The 15,258-nt window shown below is 36.0% G+C and overlaps 1 protein-coding gene across 1 annotated transcript in view; it reads left to right on the plus strand.

Annotated features, from left to right (window-relative positions):
* Positions 1–1,176: 1,176 nt before the first annotated feature.
* The window catches only part of LOC131038993 (geraniol 8-hydroxylase), a 47,514-nt gene continuing 33,432 nt past the window's right edge, over positions 1,177–15,258 (plus strand). Inside the window, exon 1 of the mRNA XM_059219564.1 lies at positions 1,177–2,265. Within this exon, the coding sequence (XP_059075547.1) occupies positions 1,424–2,265 (842 nt within the window). The 5' untranslated portion in view covers positions 1,177–1,423. The remainder of the gene's footprint in view (positions 2,266–15,258) is intronic.

The raw sequence follows: 15,258 nt of genomic DNA on the forward strand, positions 1-15,258 counted from the left end.
CAAACATTGGTTTATACAAGTCCTCCAAAACATCTTCCTCAAAATTATTCTTTGCATTGAACTTCTTCAGGTCAAATCTTACATTTGATTCCTTGGCCATTTGATGCTGCAAAACAAACATCAAATACTAATACAATTGCCACAAAAATAATTACTCTAATATCAATTGTTAAGGAAATGTGAACCTAAAGAATCAAATGATATTTCAACACAAATTAGTTGCAAAGAAATAAAAGAAAAGATAAAGCAATACAACATGATGGCATTCAATGAGACACAAATTTATGTAGTAAAACTTTGACAATATGTCAAAGAAACATTCATGAAGCAAAGTATTGATATTCTTACAGCCTTCACATAATTGATGCTATTACATAATAATTCTCTTTCAAAAGATTACAAAGATATGTATAGTATCTTCCATATAACAACTCCATCAAACTTTAAAAAATCTAAATTATTCTCTTTAAAAAATTATAGATTCTCTTTTTTAAAATTATAAATTAAATAAAAAAATTGTTTTATGCTATTGTCACAATTCAACAATATTTAGATAAGATAGTATTTTTTTCTATTTGTTATCAATTCCTACAATATAATATTTTATTTTAGTATTATTATTATTGTCAATACATATGACTAAATTCTTAAAGATTAGGGTATCCACTATATCATACAATGATTTGTATACTATCTTTCAATAACAACCATTTTAAAACTTAAAAAATCTAAATACCTTTCTTAAAAAAATTATATATTATCTTTTTTTTTTAATTATTAAATAAACAAGTTTATTTCTTTATGCTATTGTCACAATTCAACAATATTTTAAGATAATATTCTATTTATTGTCAACATGTAAAACCTATTTTTTAAAATTTTAGATATTGATTATGTCATACAAAGATATGTATAGTATCTTTGAAATAACAATCATGTCAAACTTTTAAAAAGCTAAATTTCTCTCTTACAACAATTATAGATTATTTTTTTAAAAATTATAAAATAATTTTTTTTTAATACTATTGTCACAATTCAACAATCTTTCAAGATTAGACACTATTTTGTTTTATCTGTTATTATTACTTTATTATCGTCAAAGCATACAGCCAAATTATGAAAAATTAGGGTATCGACTATTCCACAAGAGGGGTAGATGGTGCGATACAGGGAAGGTCTCATTTGCGTGGGAATCCTAGATAAAACTATTTATTCATGCATTCATACGTCGTCATGAATTCAATATTATATACTCATTGACCACAAATTGATCAGATGATTTCTTACTCTCCTTTGAGCATTTTCTTGATCTCATACCCATCAAGCAAAATCTCATTAAATGTCTTTACACTCCATACCCATTTGAGCACAAGTTCATTGATAACTTTCCGGCTCACATACTAATTGAGCACAAATTCAGTGAATGCTTTACTGCTACTTGTTTGTCATGGATTCAATCACTTTTGCATCATCATCATACTCCCTAGTTGCAGGAGTTCTCCTTGTGATACTCATCATTTTCCTGAAGAAGAAGAAGAGTAAGAGGAGAGTGACACTAGCATTACCACCAGGTCCTCCTGGATGGCCCATCATTGGAAACATCTTTCAGCTTGGGGACAACCCCCACCAATCTCTTTTCTTCCTTGCACAGAAGTATGGACCTCTCATGACCATCAAATTGGGCATGCAGACAACTCTGGTTGTTTCATCTCCATCCATGGCAAGAGAAGTACTAAAGAACAATGACCAGAGCTTCTCAAGCAGAACAATCAATACAGTTACAAGGGTATTTTCTTACCAAGGCACAAGTCTATTATGGAGTCCTTATGGCCCTCAATGGCGTTTGCTTAGAAAGACCTGCAACACAGAGATTTTTAGTGCCAAAAGGCTTGATGCTTTGCAGCATTTGAGAAGAGACGAAGTGTTTAGGAGTATTGATTCCATCTTGGAGAATTGTAAACAGGAGAATGGTGTGCAGATTGGGGAAAGAGCATTTATGATTTCTCTTACCATTATGGGTAAGATGATTTTTGGCAAAAAATTGTTCGAGACAGGCTCTGCACAAGCTGCAGAATTTAAGAGCATGGTACGACAAGCCCTCCAGTTGGCAGGGCTTCCAAATTTATCAGACTTTTTTCCTTTTCTGGGGAGATTTGATCTTCAGGGGCTGAATAGTAAAGCTAACAGTTTGGCCCAACGCTTTGATAACATGTTTGATAGAATTATTGAGGAGCGACTAGCACAGAGGGCTGATATACCACTCAAGTACACAACTTACTCTGGAGAACATCAAAGCACTGTTCATGGTAAGTCATATTCCTCAGAATAACTTGACATTAAGGAAATTCTCAATTGCACAGCTTTGATTTCTACTCATAAATATTATAGATTAACAGCTTTCAACTTTCCCACTTATCCAAAATAAAAAATATTTGTAATTTCTAAATCGTTGTGGCTATCTGTAAACTATGTTACATCTTGCTTATTTGGTTTGCTCATATCTAGGAGTTTGGGACAGTAGGCATCACACTCTTTTCTGTCCCTAAGGATTCGTAAAGGGGTGGAGGGTTCAATATATCTCTTCAGTTTTTAAGAAGAGATGGAACTCTTCACAAAATATTCTTCATTTACATTGATTCCAGTGCAGTTTCCGAAAACATCAGTGTATTGCTCATCATGTCATTTTGCATAAATTTGCGCAGACACTTGCAAACTTCAATACAAATGGAATGTCGAGAATTCAAAACATATCGTAACAACTTTCATTTCTTCTTGTAACTATATACTTATTCTATATTCTATATATATTTAGTTATGTATTTGTTAAAGTTTATTTTATTGCTCTTGTTCTGTGTGTTTCTTTACATATGGATCACAAAAAGATGACAGATGGGACATGGAATAAAAAATCTTTCTACTCCATGAACCATAAACTATTTATCATTCATTCTGATGAACAGAATATGATCCAAAATAATAACTACCTTAAATCATGAAAAACTAATATCCTCGCCTACACCATTTCATATTTCAATATTTTCACCTTTCCAAAATAAAATTTCATTTTTCTGTTGGAGATTTGATTTCAAGATATATGTTTTGCAGTGGTGACTCTCTTCATAATTGAAATTGTGGTGTAAGTAGGACGTAGAGAAAGATGGTATATTTTCTGTTGGAGATTTGATTTCAGGATATATGTTTTGGAGTGGTGACTCTCTTCATAATTGAAATTGTGGTGCAAGTAGGACATAAAGAAAGATGGTATATGGAAGGAGGTAAGTGATTATCTATAGTGCTTTTTCGAGTAACTAATGTGAAAAAGTCAAATGTAATTAGCAAGGAAAGGAACAAGATAGAGGAATAAAGGTAAGTAGCAAGAAAAGGAACAAGATAGATGAATAGAAGGGTGTAAAGGTTGGAAGAGGTGTTGGAAAGAAGGAAAATGAAGCTTTTGGAAATTTAAATTGGGGGGAGAAAAGAAAGAGATTGGGTAAAGGCTAGAAAAAGAAAAGTAGGATTTGAGGATCATAGTTTCTATAATGTAGGGTAGATTTTCAAAAGATTATAACCTTCAAATTTTATTCTTCCTTCATCCACCTTTTGTCAACTCTTTTTATTTCTTGTACATGTTCTTGAACTAAGTCTTTCAAAGCTTCATTTTCTTGTTCCTAACACCTATTTCAATCTTATCAATGTCTTTCTATTTTCCTTTCTCCTTGCCTTTCCACCTACAATAGAATTTTTCCTTCCATTTTCTATAAATACTCCTCCCTCACTTAATTTCCTTCATGCTAATTTTTTTATTCTCATTTTTGTTATCAGAATTTTTTTGAGATACACCCCCCTGTCCTTCATTTTAGTATAGATTTCTTCAACTTAACTCCTCTCCTCTTTTGCTTAAACATACCTTGACTAGTCTCTCCCACTATCCCACCTTTACACATTTTCTTGACATGTATCCATGTGATCTAGACACTCTCATGTCCTTCATGCCACTTTCTCTAGCAATAATGCATCTCTACCTTATCCTCCATTTTTTACACCTACACTATCTCCTCTTACTTAGGATGATGATACTTATCTCACCATTCCTTAACCACTCTATCCCCCTCCTCCTATATGTATTACCTCGTCTATAGCCTATCATGATGGCATGTATTTTCCAAATTTTCATTCTTTATTGAAAACATGTTTAAACCCACAAATATCTCAAGGAATGGCAATGTGAGTCTAGGCTCATGGATTTTGACAAACTATTGAGCCAAGTAGTGAAATGGAAATCCAAAAACAATGCAGTATTATTCATTTATTAACTTGCAAACGAGTTATTATAGAAAGAGTATAATTATGTATTCTCTCAAGTCTTACAACATTCATGCAAAAACTTTCTATAATTAAACTCTCTTGAAAAGATCTCACAACCACAATTTTGTTGGAAAATTGAGTTGTTGTGCCTTGTTGTCAATCATGTCAACCTATCTTGCATTGTCATTGATGTCAATTTGTCTTGTATTGATATGTGAGTAAGAATAGTATAGCAGATGTTTCTATATGCAGGAAAGACTATTTATGTACTATGTTGAGTGTTTTGGTATTGGTGTGTAATTTGGTGAAGATGTTGTGGTATTTCAAGAAGATTGATATTGGAAGTTTCAATATGTAGGAAACAGTATTTATGTAATAAAAACTTTTTAATGTCTCAGTGGAAGAATGTTTTGCATTCCTCCGGTTTGTGAAGACTATGTGCTATGGTTTTGAATGTACAATGTTTATGTTCTATGTATATTGTAATATCAAGTTTGCAAATACTCACTCAATTGGTTGAGTTGATTATTGATGTTTCTGATAGTAAAGTCTTGTAGTAGAAGAAGTCCGAAAGAGGTCTTATGGTTTTCAGATAGGTAAATTCAAGTGCTCCGGTTTGGAGGACATGTTCATATGGATTGTGCAGTGTTCCATATTAGTTTTCAAATGATGCTTTGTATTCTTTGTTGTCAGCTAGTCTAGTTTTTGGTTGACTATGATATTGTATCCTACTTGGTTCATATTATTTTGGTCTGGGTTTGCTTGAGAGGATGTGTATGGATAATATTTTGGGTCTCACCGTGACATGTGTAGATCCGCATTGAGTTTCATGTGTTGGAGAATGTTTTTAGGTCGACCAATTGGCATGCTTCATTGTTCATCTATATGTTTCATTTGATGTCAACCTTGCAAAGGATTTGCTAGTGCGTGCAGTTTGTTGGAATCATTTAGAAATGTTGTATTGTAATGTTTTTGGGTCCTCTCTATCTCTTGGAGTGGACTACATTTGATATTTTAGGTTCGAGTGGCCTAATTTATGTAATAATGTATATTCTATCTATGGCTAACCGAGTTAAGGGTCTTGATGATTAATCTTGTATATAAAGGACTATGAATGTATTAGTGAGTGTGTGGAATGGGTGTGAACTGATTTTCCAAATGTGTGAAATACCTACAAGCAATTTTGTATTGAAGATGTGCGAGAGACTATTGTGAAGAGTTTTGGTGATGACGTTCTCAATGTAACAGAGTTTAGAGATTGTGTTTTGGAAGAAAAAGAGTTTTCTATGATATTGATTGCTTGACACAGTGGTTGAAGATAAATTTCATGATCAAGAGAGCTTGCTCATTCCAATTCAATTTTTTGTTTCTCTACCGGAAGACTGTGAATCTCTTGGCAGCTTTCTATATCTTGCCCTAAAATAGTGAGTTCCAGGCTTGTAAGTCATTTGTATCTTGCCCTAAGGTTGTGCACCTTAGTTCTGCAAGTCCTCTTAGGAGCAAGGTGTTTTGGAGGCAACATTGTAACAAATTATATTTATCTTGTGAGTTTGATTCTTACTATGGTTTTTTCATGATTAGGTTTTGCACATAAATATGGTGTTCATGTGTTTGTTGTGCTTCATACTTTCATAATTTGTTATTGTGGAGACTACATGCTATGTTGCAAATGTGATATTGATGATTGTGTTGGTTGTCATTGATGTTAACATAATGGTTATCATTAATGTCATCACATGATTTTGGTGTTGGTAATCTGAAAGATGAGTTCCCAAAATCTTTGGTGCTCCAGAAGATGTGTTATAATTGATATTCAGCATCCAGATTGGTTGAGTTGATGATCTGGATTTGGATACGGTGTTGATCGAGTGTATTCATGTGTATCCTAGTTCCATTCCTATTTTTGTTGCTTTGGGTAGTTCTTTTTGGGTCCAGATTGAGTCTGGAATTCGAGGAGTAGTGATATTGGTGCAGCGTGTGAGTCATGTTTTGGGTCCAGAATTTGTGATGAATGTAACGTGTTAATTTGACCGATGATGTATGTTGTGGTGTGGTCAACTTCTCATTCCTTCCTACCACTAGGATGTTTAGTGTTGACCTATTTTAGATCTCTGTCTTGGCTGACTTAGAAGATTATGTTCCTCAGAAAACAGTATATATATGAGGATGATCTAATTGTGTTAATGTGAAAAAAGTGTGGCATTGTTATCGAAGATATGTGAGATTGAAAAGTGTTGCCCCCTTTTTAAATTTGGAGTCACCATCCAATTTCTCCTAAGTGTTCCCTTTCACTTCATGTTTCAAGCTTCCGGTCATGGACTTTATGATTTTCTGAAGTCATCTCACACGTTGTATCCCTTTTCTAAACTTATCGCGAGGTTAGAATATTTCAAAATTTTCTGATTACCCAATCTCCCATTGTCTTGTGCTTTGGTTGCTCTAGCACGGGTTGTGAAAATTTTGCAAGTCCCGACTATAGGTTCTTAAGTTCATATTTTCCTAGACTGAGCGACTTGTCAATTTTCACCTAGCTTTTGGGGCACCGCGTTTGTGTCAAGTCTTTGTACGGACTAACATTGTTTGCCTTGTTAGCAGGAATAAGCCAAATTAAAGGACTGTTTAAAAAGGCAAAGTAAATGCAACATTTAAGGCATGTCACATCACTTGAGTACACAGACAAGGTGGCGGATGATTTTTGAACCAACCTTCATTTTTTAGTTTTCACAAGGTGCATTATCTAGCTTGTGTCCATGCAGAGTGTGATACAAAATCACTAGGCAAGACATGCAAGACACGGAAGTAGAGCAATTGAACTTAGCAATTTTTTTGTAAGAACTTGAAGGAAGCAAGAGAAATCTGTTGTGGGAGAGAATTTTTCAGTGTGGCATGGCTTTTGCAGCTGGTTTTTCGTCTATTGTTCCCTGCTCAAATTTAATTGTTGCATGCTCTGAAAGATACAACCCAGAAACACAAGAAATCCAAGCAGAAGGTGGTAGGGTTGTTGTGCGGATTAATTCTGAAAGCGTCTCCTGCACTTTGTACCTTCCTAAGAGAGAAGCCTCCAAAAACATGTATGTTCTAACTGGCGAATAGTATTTCCAAACGCATTGGGATTGGTGTATGAAATGCATTGCCAGGACTTCGTTAAAGTCTGAAAAGGGAGGTAAGTCTTAATTTTCCGCAAAATTAAAAAGGATGCACTTAAAGGACGAAGTTGCAAAAATTATATCCCTCTTGCACCGTGTTGTAGGAAATGCATGCATTGATTCTTTTAAGTTTTGGATGTGTCATTTCATTCTAGTAATTTGTGCTCCTGAGAGTTTTATTGACTATGCCTCTATTATTATCTATCACTTGAATGAACAATTGCATAATTTTCGTCAGTCCCTGGTTTTTCATATGTGTTCATAACTGATTTTTGTCCTAGCTAGTCAAGAGTCTTCTTGATTGAGTCTAGAATTGCATCATCCTCTCCCTACATTCACACCCATCTACCAGAGATTCCCCCATATCACCATGCGAAAGGGTATGCAATTTTTTTCCTATGTCAATGATGTATTCTCAATGGGTATGTTCGAGAGATTAGAAAGAAACCCTAGCCTACGAATTTCCCATGAGTCTGCTACCTTTGTGACAAAATTTGGGAGTTTTTACACCCAATTTGATATGTTTGCATACCTTAGAATTGGGGGTTTTGAGAAGGCCCCGCTAAACTTGCCTCCATTCCCATCTAATTATATTGTGTTTCTGGAAGTTTTCTACTAGATGACTATTGTAAATATTAAATACCTGAACATGGGGAAGAAAAGATTCTCCGTCCCATTATCCACAACTTATTTATCTTGCAAAACAAATAGCGATGCTAAGGTTGTGGGAATGATTCTGGAGAAATTTCATTTTCTATCTCTACCATCTAGAATTAGTTTTGACAGTAAGGGATATGTGAAGCGTTATTTGTATGGAGCCAAAGGTAACATGCATCAGCCTGAGATCGAATATTTCTAGGAGGATTGTCTAAACGATGTCGAAGTGTTTAAGAAAAGTTTCATGAGGCTCTCTTTGCAGAAAATCCACACTCTTGGTGTTCCCTTTAATGTTTCTGATGATGTGGTTGAAGATGAAGTCATTATTGACTTGGAGAGTATCATATTTTTGCTGATGCGGACCCACAAAAATCGATTGATCTAAAGAAGAAGTCTTGGAACTAATGGTTCGTACTTCTCTAGTGTTAAGAAAGACATCTGACTAATTAAATGGTAAGTGGAAGAAACAGTGCGGCTCCTCACAAAGCCAAAATTCATCATCTCATAGAGAGAAAGGAGTAGTTTCCTCTTCCCCTGTTCAAGAATCAACAACTAAGTCTGTAGGTAGGTTACTGTAGCGTCGTAAATTGTACGCACTTGCTAGGGTGGTACAATTTCACACCTAGTTTAGCACCCGCCTTGGCGCATTTTGCATTTTGCATTGCATTTCCCCTTTAGCACTTAATTAATTAAATTAATTAGGTCTAAGGTTCTATTTCATCATCTTCCACATCATAAAGTTGGGCCCTTTCATTAAAGTGTGCCCTTTTCATTTTATTCCTCCAATACATCATTTAATCAAAAACCCTAATTAGGTCCTATTTTGAACTTGGGGGCTTGATTTCAGGAGTCAAAACATCTCGAAATCACCTGTAACTTTGGGATTCTCTCTAAAATCATCATATCCGATGGCCCTAAAAATTTGGTGAAAAGTTGTCGGGACCATGGCGCCCAAAGTGCACACGGTCCTGGACATTTTTCCCAAAATTTTAGGAGCGCGATCCAATCATAAAATAAAGCTTAACCCCAAGAAATTGGCAGGAGATTCAATCTCTAGGCCAGCCAAAAGTTGAAATTACGACCTAGGGTTTCATATATAAGAGCTCTCTTTCTTCATTTGAAAGGATCAGATTTTTGGTTTCAGGGACCTATGCAGCAAAAGAGCAGATCTTTGAAGACTTCAATAACATTCAACATCCATCCATCAAGCATTCATCAATTTCATTCATCCATTTAGGGCTTTGAAGGCATTGAAGAGCAATAGGGGATCATCGACTGAAGATTGGCTTATACCCCTCCCTTGGGGTTGGGTATGATTTCATGTTGTTTTCATGTCTTTTGCATAAGCCTCATTATAACATTTGTATTCATGCTTTAGATCACTTTGCATCTTGATTTGGAGCATTTACATTATCATTTACAAGCAATTAGGGTTTACTTTCTAGGTTGCTCTAGTTTGCTTACTTGCATTTTAGGATCTTACACACACACAAGGTCTGCACACACATTACTTTTACAATACAACTTGGCTATTCATGGAGGTGGAAATCACCAAAGTGGGGGTTTGACTAAGGCAAAACCCTATATAGCCGCCCACCATACCTTTTCAGATATAAGTGCAGGTTTTGGGATTCGGACGACGCCGCAAGTTGCAGATCCGGCGGAAGCAGACAGAGACTGAACTTTACACCAAATTCCAACCCAAAAAGCTAGGACTGGGGTGTGGGGTGCCCTGGTCCTACCAAGACAGGGGCGCTGGGCGCCCTGGTCCCTGGGACAATGGCGCTGGGCGCCCTGGTCCTCTAGTCAGACAGCAAGTTTCAGCATTTTCCCAACAGCTTTTCAGGTTGCAAAACAACAGTTTTAGGAGTAGTTTCAGGGGCAGAATCAGGACAGTGGTGCCCGCGCCCCTGTCCCGAACATTTTCACTCAGATTTTAACTCCGAGTATGCATCTTCATTCTTGTCTTGTCCTTGTGTTTACAGCTTTCCATTGTTTAATCTCAATTCTGCAATCTTGTTATTAGTTCATACTTGCACTTTGGGGTTAGGAATTGAACTTGCATCATTTTATCTTTCAATTACAACAAAGGAATAGAAATCCTAATAGGTAGCCTGTGGCTCTCTCTTCTACAAAAAGAAGTAGCCAATTGTGTGATACCTCTAGGCTCTTTCGTATTCCATAATGTGTGTCAAAAGGTAGGATTAGGGCATGTTAGCCTGGTCTCGCTTTTTCACCTACACATTTTGGTGAACCCAACGTGAATTTTTATTATTGCTTTCTCTTGCATTGCATTTGTTAGATCTAGATCTAGATTTAGTGTGCTTCATTTAAGTTTCATTTTTCATTAAAAAAAAAAAGAGGAAAAAAAAAAAAGGGAGGGAAAAGAAAGAGTTTGTTTCTTTGTTTCTTTGCATTGTGTGTTTAGGTTTTATGCAATTTTTATTTCAAAATGTCATATTTTTATTTGCAAGATGTTCATATTTATGATGATGTATGCAATTATGTTGATTATGAGTATAGCCAAGATGAATTAGATGAAGCTTTGGATGAGTTTTTGAACCCTAAAGATACCAAACCTTCATTTTACCAAAACCTCATAAACATTGTTACTATGCCATTTCGGTGTGATGAGAAAGATAAGTCGAATGATTCCTCTCAAGGGTACATTCCTATCAACTCTTCCACTAAATCTAGTAACATGGTTGTTTTCAATGATCCCCTCTATGGAGAGATGTCTCCTTTTGAATCAAAAGATAAACCTTTTAATCAATATGATTATGCTTTGTTGGATGATGTTGTTGATGACTTTGTGGCTTTATCGAAATCTTTAGACAAGAACAAAACTTCTAAATCAGTTAACATGATAAACCGGAATGAGCATAATAAGCCTCTCTTTGAAGTCCAAGGTGCTTATCCTTCTCCCACCTTCCAAGTTCCTAAATCACCTCTCCTTACTGTCCAAGGAGGGTATGGTCATGATTCCTTTCTTACTCCGAATAAACCTATCATCACTGTGCAAGGAAGAAAACCTATAAGTCCTTATAGTTATGCCAAGCAATTAACTAGAGAGAGTTATCATGCGGTTGCCCATACTTATCATACTAGAAATAATAGGCAGCCTAATCCTCCTCCTGTTACTCTAGTTTCTCTTCCTAATCCTCAACAAACTCTTCCGCAAGCTCCATGTATTTCACAAGTTATGGGTAAGGAATATGATCTCATAGAACAACTTAAAGCTACCCCTGCTAAGATATCCCTTTGGGATTTGATCCAAACTTCTTCCGCTCATCATGGAATGTTACAAGATGACTTGAAAGATTTGAATGTTCCTCCACCTAATACATCTAGTAATATAGTGTCTTTGGTTAACTCTGTGATGAATCCTAAAGCTCAAATTGTGTTTACTCAAGATGAATTGCCTACTAGTGAAATTCAACATCAATATGATCCCTTGATGATTGTGGTTATCATAAATGACACTGCTATAAGACAAACAGTGGTAGATAATGGCTATGGCCTTAATGTGTGTAGCATTAATCTATTGCATAAGATGAATGTGGATACATCCCTTATTGAGCCTGATTCTCATCCCATTCGAGGCTTTGATAATGTGGCTAAGTCTTCATTAGGTATTATCACCTTACCCATCACAGTGGGACCTGTTACTTTTCCCACTCCTATCCATGTTATGTCGGGAAATCTAACATACAACTTGTTATTAGGGAGACCTTGGATTCACAGTATGCAAGCTGTCCCCTCTACATTGCATAGACAAGTTAAATTTATTTATAACAATAAGATATATACCTTGATAGGTGATACTAATTTTCAGGCTTGTTTGCAAACATCTACTTCCAAAGGGAGTTCTTCTAAACCTTCCTCTTCTAGTGATGACTCTTTAAACAAGATACCTATGGATGAATCATCACCCCCTGATAATCAAAATTCTTTGGATGAGTCTGAAGTTCTTGAAGAAGATTCTTCTCAACTTGAATCTACACATGAAAAGGCTTTTGATCCTGAGAAGGTTCTCGCGGAAGACGATTGGGGATCTCTTGACTTTAATCCCACCTTTGTAGGTGAGTATAGGGTTCCTCCTAGAGAGCTTAAAGTTAAAAAGAAGGAAGAAAGTAAAGATAAATCAACCTTACCTGAACCTATGAACAATAATTTTGTGGCCGCTTCTCAAACTTCTTCTCCTCACACCTCTAATTTTGAAGAGTTTGATTCTTTGTCTTATGAAAAACCGCCTTCTCTTTCTGAAATGGCTGATCGTTATGGTCGTGGTTTTCATATTTTAGCTAAGTATGGGTATAATGGAAATGGTTGTGGCGCTCATGAACAAGGGATAAAGGTTCCTCTAGGGAATGATCTTTATGATGAGACCTTTGGACTTGGTTATAATCCCTGCAAGTGCACTAAAGCTTCTAAGAGACCATGTATTAGTGTAAATGTTATTTCTACGTCTCTACCAATGAGACACCCTGAGTATATTGATGGGGATCCTTCGTGTGCCTATGCTTTGGATGTCTTTCCTACCGATGATGCTTTAGTTGAGTTCTTGGGAGCATATGACATTCTTCCTCGTTATCATCACAATAGGGGATTTCCTTATTGTTTGAACACTGAAGCTTATTTTGGAAGAGAGATTGATAACGATGAGATTGTGGAAGAATTCCCTTAGTTAAAGGATATTCCTCAACAAAGTAATCTTCTCATAAGTGACACCATTGATGTTAAGATGGATCCTTGCAATGAAGAAAAAGTTATTAAAATTGGAAAGTGTTTGGATGAAGAAGAACAAAAACAATATGCAGATTTATTGCATGAATTCCCTGAGATCTTTGCTTGGACATACTCTGACATGCCTGGTATAGATCCTAAGATTGTTACTCATAATATTGTCTTAGTTCCCGATGCTAAGCCTGTGAAACAAAAGATTCAAAAAATGAATCCTAAGGTAGCTCTGCTTGTTAAGGCTGAGATTGAAAAATTATTGGAGGCTGGATTTATCCGCCCTATTGATTATTCCTCGTGGATTTCAAATATTGTCACTGTGGCTAAACTAGATAATAAAATAAGAATGTGTACCGACTTTCGAGATTTAAATAAGGCTTCTTTAAAAGATGATTTCCCTCTCCCAAACATTGACATGATAGTTGATTCTACAGCAGGACATGCTTTGTTATCCTTCATGGATGGTTTTTCAGGATATAATCAAATTTTCATTAATCCTCAAGATCAATTCAAAACTTCTTTCACCACTCCTTGGGGTACGTTTTGTTGGGTGATGATGCCTTTTGGACTTAAAAATGCCGGCGCAACTTATCAACGAGCGATGACCCTTATCTTTCATGATTATATGCATAAGATTTTAGAAGATTATGTTGATGATATTTTAGCCAAATCCATTCTTCGTATAGATCATATTAAGATCCTTCATCAAATCTTTGAAAGAATTTGTAAATATCACATGCGCTTGAATCCCCGGAAATGTGTTTTTGGTGTGGATAGTGGAAAGCTATTAGGATTCATAGTTTCACATCGTGGGATTGAGGTGGACACTAAGAAAATAGATGCTATTGTCAACATGCCACCTCCTAGAAATGTGTCTCAACTCAAAAGCTTACAAGGAAAGATTCAAGCTATTCGTAGGTTCGTATCTCAACTTGCGGATCGTACCTTTCCTTTTACTCAACTTCTCAAAAAGAATATCACTTTTCAATGGAACGAATATTGTCACCAAGCATTTGAAGATTTAAAAGTATATTTGGCTAATCCTCCTATCCTTCAACCTGTTGAACCTTCTAAACCCTTTCTTCTTTATACAGCTGCTTCTTCTCATGCTCTCGCAGCATTATTGGCACAACATGATAAAGATGGTAAGGAATGTCCGGTTTATTATATAAGTCGTACCTTACTCGATTATGAGACCCGATATTCTGCGATAGAAAGACAATGCTTGGCCTTGGTATTTGCGACTCAGAAATTGAGACATTATCTTTTAAATTTAGAAGTCCACGTCATGGTAAAGTTTGATCCTTTGAAGCATCTTTTCTCTAAAACTGATTTATCAGGGCGCCTAGCTAAGTGGGTTATGATGTTAACTGAATTTGACCTTAAATTTGTTTCACAAAGAGCAATTAAAGGGCAAGCGTTGACTGATCACTTAGTTGAGGCCCCTTCACCTTTCTCCTTCCCTAACCCCGAGTCTTTTCCGGATGACTTCATTCTTTGTATAGAGAAAGATGAAACTTGGGAGTTATACTTCGATGGCTCTAAGTGTCGTACGGGATTGGGGGCAGGTGTTGTTCTAATTTCTCCTACAAAGAAATCCATTCCCTTATCTTATCGTCTCAATTTCCTATGTACCAATAACATTGCTGAGTATGAGGCTCTTATAGCAGGAATAAAAGTAGCCTTGGCTTTGAATGTAAAGCACATACATATTTATGGAGATTCTCAATTGATTATAAGACAAGTAACAGGACTGTATCAAGCAAAACAAGACAAATTATCACAATATAAAGACCTTGCTATCTCCTTGTTACAAAAATTCGATTCTTATACCATGGAACCTGTTCCTCGGAAAGATAATCGACATGCAGACGCAATGGCATGTGTGGCTTCTCTTGTATCTTTAGAGGACCCTGTGGTTGATCTTAAATTTTTTATTCACAACCTTATTTCTCCAGCTATTGTAGATGATTCTAGCTTGATGACATGTTGTGACTTTATAGACTCAGATGAATGGTATTCGCATATTGTAAGATACTTCACCGATGGTACCTTTCCTGATTCCGCCAATAGGAACACTAGGGCTAGAATCCGCAAGCTGTCTGCTAGATATATCATTCTTTCTAATGTTCTTTACCGAAGGGGTTATAATGGTCTTCTCCTTTGCTGTCTTAACAAATCGGAAATCCCTATTGCTCTTGAAGAGGCACATTCAGGTGCCTGTGGGGGGCATTTTGGAGGCAAATCCTTGGTTCAAAGATTGCTTCATATGGGATACTATTGGCAAACTATGCAGAAGGATTCTTTTTCATTTGTTAAGAAATGTCATCAATGTCAACAACACAATAATCTGATTCATGCTTCTGCCCAAGAACTTTGTTCTCACGTAGCTTCTTGGCCTTTCTCTGCA

This window comes from Cryptomeria japonica, chromosome 4 (assembly GCF_030272615.1).
Source record: "Cryptomeria japonica chromosome 4, Sugi_1.0, whole genome shotgun sequence".
NCBI lineage: Eukaryota > Viridiplantae > Streptophyta > Pinopsida > Cupressales > Cupressaceae > Cryptomeria > Cryptomeria japonica.